This window comes from Lutra lutra, chromosome 14 (assembly GCF_902655055.1).
Source record: "Lutra lutra chromosome 14, mLutLut1.2, whole genome shotgun sequence".
In the NCBI taxonomy this organism is placed as follows: domain Eukaryota; kingdom Metazoa; phylum Chordata; class Mammalia; order Carnivora; family Mustelidae; genus Lutra; species Lutra lutra.
The window spans coordinates 40615512-40626383 of NC_062291.1; the positions used below are offsets into that span (position 1 = coordinate 40615512).

Below are 10872 nucleotides of genomic sequence, written 5' to 3' on the forward strand. Positions count from 1 at the left end.
CCAGCAGAAGTGGCCCTTCATCAGGGAGCCCCGAACTCCCTAACAGCCATGCTTCTCCTCCTGGTGTCCCATGGGGCACCTGCTCTTCCCCCCTCTAATTCTACACTGGCTGTCCCCCCAGGGTGCCCTGTGTCCATCCAACCTCCTCCAGGACCCGGCCTTCGATCTGGTCATACCTCTGGTGGTGTGGCCTTGAACCCATCCCTTCTTCTTACTCAGGCCTCAGATGCCCCTGCCTCCTCCCGGGGCCTCCTGGACCTCATGGCCATAGCCTTGTCTGTCAGGGCTAGGCTGGGTGGGGATCACCCCGTGAATCTGCTGCCTTTGAATGAAGGAGTTCTGAAGCCTCTTCATTTCCCCACAGGGCTGGACATATCAAAAGGCAAAAATTCTGCAACATTCCGTCACCCCCAGAGCCCAGACCGTTTCTGCCATCCCTCATACCTGCCACTGTCCTGGGTGCAAATCGTCAAAGGCAGAGAAGGGTCTGGGAACCCTACTCGACAGATGAGGCGGTGAATGCCCTAACACCTTAAAGATTCAGGTTGGGGGGGGTCTCTGAGTTGCCACAGATGAAGTGGAAAGCACTCTCACCCCAGATTAAGCCGCTATGGGCACTGGTTGAGGGCAGCCCCACTACTGTGGTGGATAGAAGCCACTGGGCCCAAATCACCAGCCTGAAGGAAGAGACCACCTCTCTCTCCTCCCCACTCCCAGCAGCTGGCAGGAAGTGTGGGATCCTCATACCATATCTGGGGGATGGAGCATTGGACTCCTGCCCATTGCTGGAACTTCTCTGAGGCTCTGGCTTGGCTGTTGGGGAAAGTTAGAGGGGAAGATGCTGAAATCTATTCTCATCCTGCTTGTGTCTTAGACTTCACTGGATCCTTTCTCTTTCCTGGTCTTTTTATACTTGCAAGAACACTATTTGGATGGGCATTATTGGCTCCATTTTATAGAGCTGGAAACTGGGGCTCAGAAAGGCTGAGTAACTTGCCCAAGGTAAAACAGCCAGCATGTGGCTAAGGGAGACTCACACCCAGATCAGTCAGCCTGTTACATTTCATCTCCCACATGGCCTCCAGGCTTGGCTTCTCCTACAGTAAGGAGAGCCAAAGGAGAACACAGGGGTGGACCACTCTCCCTGGGCCTGTGACTTCATATCGCCAAGCCCCTCAGGCCTGGCAAGATGAGGCACCACCTTCTTTGTGCTGCATGAAGGGTTGGGTTCTCGGGCTGGGGGTTCTGTAGAGGGACCTGGAGTGTGCAGGCCAAGACTTCCAGGGCTGACTCAAACTGCCATACTCTGTTGGCCCTCCCAGGATCAGAGAGGGTCCAGAGGGAGGGAGGCAGACAGGGGTTAGGGCAAGTGCAAAGAAGCCTGCTCTAGGGAGAGGAAACCAGTGCAGAGAAGAGAGGAGACAGAGGTGGAAACACCCACAGAAAAGGACATGGCAGTGGGCAAGGCCATGACAAGGGGAGCATTTGAGGAAATGTGACCAGAGCAAAGGCTGAGTCTTGGCTGAAACCCGAGGCCAGAGATGGCTCTGAAGGGCGCATGGGGCGGGGGGTGACTCTCTGATCCTAGTTCCCAACTCTTCTTTCATCAGCTGGACAACTGCTTTCTCAGCCCAAAATGTCACCCCACACCCCTTCCAGACACACGGACACATGCACACACACGTGCACACACATATGCACCCACACCCTTCTCTTTAACACAAGAAACCATTCATTTCACAAATGGCTCCACCCATTCTCCAAGGGGATCTGCACTTCTTCTACCCCTGGGGTCTGTCTGGGGCTCCAGCCCCCAGAGTCACACCCTTCCCCCATCCCCAGGAACAGGTGGATGTGTACTGCGCTCGGGGAGAGGAGACCACCCATTGGCTGATGGGAAAGTGAACTCGCATCTTGACTGAAGATTTATCAGGTGTGGTCAGAGCGCAGCTTGGTTCCTGTGTGGCCAGGAAGGTTGCAGGGCTAGCCATCACCAGAGGCAGCAACCCCTCGCCCAAGAATGCCCAAGGGCTCCACAGCCTTCTAGAGGCCCATTCAAACACAGTTCCCCGTACACAGCCGGAGCTCAATGAGAGATTCTAACTTAAATAAGCCATCTGTGTGCCTTTTGGAGGTGGGGGGGAATGGGGAGAGAGAAATGAGGAAAAGACCCAGAGAGGGAGGAGCACAGTGGTGGCAGGACACACAGAGAAGTCCCAGGGAGAGCCTCCCTCCAGACTCCATCCCTCCAGCTCCTGCCCAGCTCACGGCTCACCTGACAGGTGCCCACATTTTCCAGCCGTATGCCCTCCACCCAGCTAGAGCATAAGCACTGGGGACCAGATGCCTCTTGCTCTAGAATGTAGTCATGGAATGAAAGCAGAAAGCATGAATTTGATAACCTAAGGGCTGAAAGGGACCCCAATATTCAGCCAGTCCAAGGGTACCACTGAGGTCTGCAGCCCCTACGGCAGGTGGCCTCGGTTTGGATCTGTTGTCAACACGGGGGGGTGCCAGAAGCCCGTTGAAATAACGGCAAAGGTGTGTGTCTGTGTGTGCATGGATGCCTCTGCTCTGTGTGTGAGCACTGAGGAGAACTCTGGTGATATTCAGCTTCTCGAAGAGGTCCAGAGTCAAGAACCATGAGCATACCTAAGTTTCTGCTAGAACACCTCTAGGGACAGGGCTTTCCTATCTCCCAAGTCAGCTCTTTTCCAATCAAGCAATCCATAAACATTTTGCCAGTGAGATAAAACAGGAGATAAGAAGCTGAGGAGGGAGCCCCTGGGTGGCTCAGTCGGTTAACTGGCTGCCTTAGGCTCAGGTCACGATCCTGGGGTCCTGGGATGGAGCCCCACATCGGGCTCCCTGCTCAGTGGGGAGCCTGTTTCTCCCTCTCCCTCTGCTGCTCTCCCTGCTTATGCTCACTCTCTATCTCTCCGTCAAATAAATAAAATCTTTTTTTAAAAAGAGAGAGAGAGAGGCTGAAGAGATCATTCATGTTGTCACAAGTCACCCATCTACCTAACCACTTAGTACCTGAACACTGGTCAGTCCCAGGCACTGACCAGCAACAGCAGGTGGAAAAAGACAGGATTCCCACTCTCAGCGTGCTGACAATGTAGACAGACCCACGTACAGCGGATGCTCGTCCGCAGTAGCAAATGCTACGACATGCCTCACCAGAAGCATGTCCCGCTCTTCTGCCACAGGCCGCAGACACTGGAAGGAGGTGAGCTCCCCCATGGCAGCTGGGGAAGGCCTCTCAGAGAAGGGGCAGCCTCTCGTGCCAGATAGAAGTTGGAATCTGTCAGTTGTTGAGGGCAGGCAAGAGCATTTGAGGTGCGAGCAGCAGTCAGTGCAAAGCTTAGTGCCTTCTCGAAGCTTTACAGTATAGAGGAGGACAGAATAAAAGATGATGCTCCAGCACACCCACAGCCACACGACACAGACCAAGCCTCCTGAGACCTCAGCTGGAGCCCCAGTCCTGCCACTGATGCCCTGACTGTATCGTCCTCCTCTTGAAGAGCCTTAGTTTTCCCACCTGGACAATGGGGATGCTGCACACCGATTGCGCCATGAGAGAAAAGTGCCAGCAAGGGCTCATGCCCATCCTCTGACTCCCCAGAGCCAGGCCATCCTTGGACTTCCATCCCAGGGAGCCCCACACCCGGTCTCTGGGGAGGGGCTGAAGCCATGGGTATGACTGAGGTACGGACACAGCACAACGGCTGGGACCCGTGATGAATGGACCAGTGCCCACCACTCCTCAAAAGGTCTGAGATTGGGGGCAACACATCAGAGGCCCCAGAGCTTGACAGAATGTTCCTGGTGATTGCCTGCCTTGCACTGGGGCCCCCGAGAACAATCCAGGCGACAGCCAGCACAATGAGCCACAGAGCTAGTTCTAGCTGGAATATGGAGGCATTCTAGATGTAGCCCGGCCACCGACTCGCTGAGGGTGACTTGCCAGGCCTGCTTTCTCTTCTAGAAAGAGATGAAGAAAGAGATGCCAAGAAGAAAGCCCTACCCAAGAGTAAGGGACCATGACTTGGGGCCGCCTTCTCTGCAAGGAGCCCCTTTAGGCGCTGACAGAGCCTGGCTCACTGCCACTGCTCATTACAAATTACTAATCCTGCCTGCTCTCTTCCCTCCTACCTGACTCAGAAGGTCCACAAGGTGTGGCCTCCCCTCTGAGTCCAGGCCTGCCCAGTCAACTTACTTTGACGGAGGGAGGATAGGGCCACCTCGGCCTACAGGCCCTCGAGTGACGGCCCTCGTTGCCTGAGTCAGAGCTCAGCTTCCCATGGCTGGCCAAAGGGGCCAGGCAGCCTCCCAGGCTCTGCTGGTCTGGAAGGTCTGTCCCTCCCGGGACCTGGCGCTACCCCCTCCCCACCAACACACACAGACCACGAAAGTTGCTAGGAACGAACTCCAGCCCCGGAAGCCCACTCTCAGCCCCACTGAGGCAAACCTCCATCCTCACACGGGCTGGGGCTTCGTCTGCACCTGCGCCCTGGTCAGGCAGCCTGGGCTCACCTGCACCTGTGGGCAGCACAGGCGACACACAAAACCTTCCCAGGACTGTCAACACCCAGGGGCCCTTGAAAGCAGGACACCTTAGTGGCGCCTCGAAGGTTCTAATAGCCCTCTCTGCAGAAGGGCTGAAGCCCTGTCCATAAAGCCTTGGGACACCCCTGCTGCCTTCAGTGGACAGGCTAGCGCTGCAAAGACGAGGGGGTCTGCAGTGCTGGGGTCGATAGCGCCAGGATTGGGGTGGGGCTGGGGAGAGGGCTTGAGTCAACAGCTCCTGGAAGAATGTCCTGAGGGTTGGAAGAGATGTGCCTTAACGGAGCCGTCCCTGGGCCTGGAGATGTTCAGAAGAATACTGTCAAACGTTCTATGCCAAAACATTCTCTGGTCAAATACTGATGGAAATGTGGGGCTGACGAGAGGGAAATAAGTTTCTATGCTGCGGGACTTCTCAGAGCCTTCACAGTGCTGGGGGGAGGGGCGGGGGGAGGCATTGTGTGTCTCCAAGGGAAGGACAGTCTTTTGCTTTCCAGACAGATTTGACCCCAAAGCCCTTCCCCCAGCCTCCACAAACCATGGTTTCACTGTAAAGCCACGTCTCTCTATCCCTGGAGGAAGAGGGAAAGATAACAGCCGCCCTCCGACTCTGACTTGGAGTGGGACAGCCATAGCTCCTCTTGAGGGAGTACAGGCACAACGCAGGAGGGCTTCTGGGCATCCCTCTGAGGGGCCCAAAAGCTAATTCTCATTCTCACAATGAGGGGTATGTCTCCTTTTCTGGAGGTGGAGTCCCACAGCTCCTACGCTGCTGTGAATTTAAATTCCAAGCTAATCTTGGCAGGGAAGACCCCCACACCACCCAACCCCCCACTCTCTCTAAGAGCAGCCTTCCTTGGTACCTAAGAGGAAAGCGAAGGGGCTCAGCCAAGAGCCCCCAGAGTCTCTCTTCAAAGACATGTAGTTGTTGCCACAGATCAAGGGTTGAAACTGAAGCTCCCAGGGCCCATATTCTAGACCGAGGCCTTTAAAAAACTGCACAAAATGTCTGTCCCTGCTTTGGCCTGGCACCTTTACCACCCGCTGAGAAGCTGAAGAGCCCCCATGGGCGTCCAAGACACCTCCTGGTGTCGCTCCTGCCCTCGTACACAGACTCTGCCATCTCTCTGCTCCTGGGGCCAGTGTTCCACTCAGAACCCTTGGCTTATCTTCAGCTTCCAGAGCTGAGGTTCCAGGGGCACAATGAGCTTCTGTGCCCCCATGTCCTCAACTCCCCCGCCCAAATCCCAGCTGCATTCATGGTGTTTTGCTATTGTGGTGGGAGCAGCCTAGGGGTGGTGCGGGAGGGGGTGGGCTCTTGGCACCGGGACCCGCGCAGACAGGCCGTGGTCAGCGGTCAGCATGCAAGTCACATCCGCAGGCACTGCCACCAGGCCTGCCAGGCCTTGTAGAGAACGGCGATGCTCCTGAGTCCCTGGGTCCCTTCACAGAGTCCCCTCCGGCCCACACATGATTTGCTTCTCTAACCAGCCCCTCGGTGGCATTCAGGTGGGGGGTATATTTTCATGCCTTCTCAGCCAGTTGCTATTTCAGAGCCATATTAGGTCACTGGCTAAGCCCTGGATGCAGGAAAGCCCAGGAACACAGCTGGGGCTCCAAGAGGCTTTAGGAGGTGAAGCGGGTGAGGGGTGAGAGCGAGTGAGTCGACAGCCCAGAAAGCCATCCCGAAGTCAGCCCGCACAGCCCTCCAGCCCCTCCAAGGAAGCCACTGGCCTGTCAGCGTAGGAGAAGCCCCTCTTACCTCCCCCAGCTCGGCCTGTCTGCTTGCGTATGTATCTCTCAAATCCCATCCATACCACCCTAAGGGGCAGCAGAGACTAAATTCAATGAATGTGTAAACTGAGGCAGAGGCAGAGACAGGGCGTTCCCCCAAAGTCAGGTCATAAGAGACTTTTTTCTACCATTGCTCTGCATAACCTTTATCAGCTCCTTTTACACTGGCCCTCCTCACAAAGGAAGCTGGGGTCAGCAGCAGCAAAGTGACCAGAGACAGGTTTCACTGAGATCCAACTGGGATCTCATGGAAATGTTAGATATTTCCAACAGAAGTCACCACTTCCTACTCCTACAGAAGACTTTGGATGGCCCCAAACTTCCAAGCCTCTCAGCAGAGACCCCCATTCAGGGAAGAAGGCAACCACTGGGTAGGAACTGGGGAAGGCTAGTAGAGGATGTTTAGGGACACCCCGCCCCACTCGACCTGTGAGGGGTGAGAGTTCATGGTCACACGGGTCACGGCCACTGTCCTCCTTGGGATTCCCACAGCACCCACACAAAACTACCTACCACTCACATTGTAACATCTTGCCTGTCTTCTCATCTGGGGCCCTCACTGATCTGTCCCTGCTTCCCCAAGGGCGCACATGGAACTCAACAAATGTTTGGTAAGATAACAACTAAAAAGACCCAGGCAGTGGGGAACCACCCAGAACCTGTACTCCAAAGTCGCCGGTCATTGGAGCCAGTTCCCTGAAGAGGTGGCAAGTCTCTTATAAGAGAGAGGATTCCCAGCCAAGAATAACTCCTCCCGTGGAGAGAGTGCTTTACAGTTTACAAAGAGCTTTGGTAGACAAATGCTTTCACTTGGCACCAAAGGGTGGCTCTCCAGACCCATCTCCCTGCGGTATGCCCAACGGACCCAACACAGGTCAACCAGTCCTTCTCTCAGCTCATGCGGTACTGGCCCACTTCTATGCCTCAGGTCAGCGTTTTATGTCCACATCCTCCTCTGGCAGAGTTGAACACATTATGGGACCAGAAAGGGAGACCCTCTGACTTTCCCCTCTTATCCTAGCACACTCGCACATTCACAGGCCCTTGTCCCTGACTCATTCAGGACTCTGAGTCTCCTAAACCAAATGCCATGCTCAGGCCCAGAAGGAAAAGGAACCCTCAAGCGTGTCCTCTCCTCCACCCCTTCCCCCTGCACATTTGCAGGGAGAGCTGCCAGAAGACAGATGAGTGAAGGCCACAGAAGGGTATCTGCAATTCCCAAAAGAGACCAGAGTAGATGGGAGGGGAGGAGGAGGAGGAGTCCAGCTGAAAGGAGAGAGGAGTGGTATCTAGGAAAGCTCTGGAGAAGACCTCTGAAAAGGGGCTGGGAGGTCCTGGCAATCTGTGTATTTGTCTGGCGAGGAAGACACGCTGCCCCTTCCACTTTGTAACCGAATCCACCCAACAGGCAGACTTTGCAAAGCAGCCAGCCCAGGTTTCTGGAGAAGGCACTGGGCAGCTGAAACCTCTCCCCCTGGCTAGCCCCCCTCCCAAGAGCTCAAGAGGATTTCCCTTTCATTTCCTTCCAGTCTGGGAGGGCGGGGGACAGCACAGTCTGTGGGGTCAAGCCCTCAAAAACCACTTCCTATGTGGCTGGGGGAGGGCAAGCAGCTGGAGGATGTATCTGGGGGTCCCTGTGTAAGAACAGCAGGAAAGCCCTGCTCTCCAGGGTGCCCTTCGGGTCAGCCACCACCGAGGTCAGAGGAGAAAAGATTTTAGGCCCCTGCAGAGAAGCTCAGAGCAGAATCTGCACTCCCGGTCCCAGCGAGCGGTGGCCAAGAGGGGGATGGGGTTGGGCGTGGGAAGGACACTTGGAAGGGGCTCTCCGCCCTGGCCGCGCCCGGGCTGTCTGGAGAGAATCCGGAGCCCCCCGCCCAGCCCGGGCTCCCCCCAGTTCGCTTCAACAGGGCTCTCCGAGCTGGGAGAGGGAGCAAGAGGGCCCCGCCCGCGCCTGAGCTGCTGGGAGCCGAGCTCAGCCGGGAGGTGACGCGCTCCCGGCGCCCCGGGGACATCGGGTGGCGAGTTTGGCAGAGCTGAACGAAGCCAAGCCAAGCAGGGCCGGGCAATACCGAGCCGGGCCGGGCCAGGCCAGGAAGAGCCAGGCCGATAGGAAAAGGCCCGGCGCGGTCGACGGAGGGCGGGGGCGCGCGGGGGCACCCACCTCTCCGCGTTGCAGCTGGAAGAAGCTGTTGAGATAGCTGGAGTGCAGGGGCGAGCCCAGCTGCTCCGGGCGGCCCTTTCCGAAGGCCAGTTCTGGGGGCGCGGCGCCTGCGGGCGGTTCGGGCCGAAAGGCATCGAAGGCGCTCGCCTGGTGCGTGTCCTGCAGCGACAGGTAGACCCAGTTGAGTAGCTGGGCGGGCTGGTACACCGAAGCGGCGCTCGTGTCGATGGCCGACAGCAGGCTCATTTTGCGGCGGCGGTGCCGGCCCCTCCCCGGCCGCCCGCTTGCGCCCCCCTCCCCCGCAGCGGAGGGGCGGGGACCGGGGAGCCTGCGCCCACTGCCCACCGCCCGAGCCCCGACGGCGATCGCCCAGTGCCGTGAGCCCTGCGCTCTGCCCGCAGCCGCCGCCGCCGCCGCCACCTCCCCCCGACTGCAGCCGCAGCGCGCGCGGGCGGAGGAAGGAGGCAGCGAAAGTTGGGCAGGAAACTTTTGGGCCCGCCCCGCCCCGCCCCGCGATCCGCTATCTGCCTCAGTGCTGACCCCTTCGGCAGCCGCTCCCGGGGCGGGCTCCAAATAGACCACGCCCCTTACACACTGTTCTCGCCTTCCATTGGCCGTATCATTGAATATGGAGTAGGGGGCGGGGAGAGCGAGGAATTAGGGCTCATCTGTGCTTGCCGCGGTCTGGGGGCCTGCCCATTGGGCGGACCCCTTCCAGGGCCTACCCCACCCCGCGCCCGCCCATCCGCCCTACTCCCGGAGCCTGAGGGAGCTCAGGACAGCCCCGGCCTAATCAATCTGCTCTCGCTCTGCTTGGAGCTCTTCTGTCTCTCGTTCTTTCTAAATCCACTGCAATTATTTCATTTTCACTCGTTTCTCTTGCCGGATTTTTCTTTTTTCATTCTCTCTCCTCTGTCTTTCAGATTAACCTCTCCTGGGCCCCTGTCTCTGTCCGGCTCGTCGTCTTCTTCTGTGGTTCTGTCTCTCTTAAGTGCGTGCGTGCGTGTGCGTGTGTGTGTCTTTTCTACTTCCGTCTAGTCTGCTGTGTTTCTCTGCCTCTCCTCCTCCCCTCCCAGACACACGCGTGCACACACACACGCCTCCCTCCCTCCCTACTCTCGCTATCACCGTAGTACCCTCCCCCTCCCACTTAATTCCTTCCATCTGCGGAATCGCTTTTCGGGCCGGCTCCGCCGAGGGGGGCCCGGGTTCCTGCCCCAGGAAGGACTCCCCGCCTCCTTCCCTCGCCTCCCCCCCCGCCTTCTCCTATTTCTGCTCTGGGCCGGCCTTTTCCTCCGCCCAGACCCCCGGCCCCAGCCGAACCCGGTGCTTCGGCGGGCCGCCAGGACCCCAGATGGGACACGGGGAGCTCGGGAAGACGACTGTCACCCACCTTCCAGAACGACCCAGCTACTCCAAGTATGCTTGGGGGAAACCTCCGCCCCCGTCCCCTCCTCGGCCTGACACATCCCGAAGCCCAGGGCCTTCACCCTCTCAGTCTGGGGTAGTCAGTCATCCCGCGCCTGCGCTAAGCCATCGCAGCTAACTAAAGGCGAGGTGTTTGAAGGGGACGTAGTCACCTCTCCCACCGCACCCCTGGCTCTGGAGCCCTTTCACCGGGCGTTCAAGTGCCAAGTTGGCAACCTTCCAGCTCAGTGACCTCCGCATGGCGCCTAACCTCAGCGAACAAGCCTATTTTCTCCTCTGTAAAATGGGGATGGTCACCATCCTTCCTCTAGGGATGTTTATGAGCTGACCAGTTTGAGTTTGGTAAGCAGAAGACATTCCATAAAAGTCAACTCTCCACCACCCCCTTCACAAGGATTTCTCTCACTACCTACGCAGAGAGCATCTGTGGGTTTTTGGACCTGAATGGTCTTCAGGGATGTGTCCCTCTTTCCCACCATATCACCAACCAGGAGCCCCTTCGATGATTTTGTCTCAGATCATTCAATGATGTCAAAGATTTTGCCTATCAAACAATCTGTGATTATTAATACAGATGATAGTGCATATCCCAGGTTTATTTTCATCTATGTTTCTTTATCAGAGACCTATCCCTTTACATTTTAAATCATGTTCAGTCTATTTGTTTAAGCAGAAGGTACACTTTTTTAAAGAAATAAATGTAATAACTCCTGGAAATATTTGGAGTCATCTCTGGAACTCTACTACTATCTTTAAGGTTCCAGGATGGGAGGAAGGGGAATAGGATTTGAAACCACCGATTTAGACTTTCCCTGGACATTTTAGAGAAAACTGCTGTTCAGAGAGGGGGCATCTTCCAGTTGCACAAGCAGGCAGCTGGGGAACACAGAGGAGACCCTGAGGCACCGAAGCCCAGCCCC

At 56.9% G+C, this 10872-nt stretch overlaps 1 protein-coding gene across 1 annotated transcript in view; it reads right to left on the reverse strand.

Annotated features, from left to right (window-relative positions):
- The window catches only part of ZCCHC24 (zinc finger CCHC-type containing 24), a 57265-nt gene extending 48289 nt beyond the window's left edge, over positions 1–8976 (reverse strand). The window contains exon 1 of the mRNA XM_047702308.1: positions 8525–8976. Within this exon, the coding sequence (XP_047558264.1) occupies positions 8525–8770 (246 nt within the window). The 5' untranslated portion in view covers positions 8771–8976. The remainder of the gene's footprint in view (positions 1–8524) is intronic.
- Between the last annotated feature and the right edge of the window lie 1896 nt (positions 8977–10872).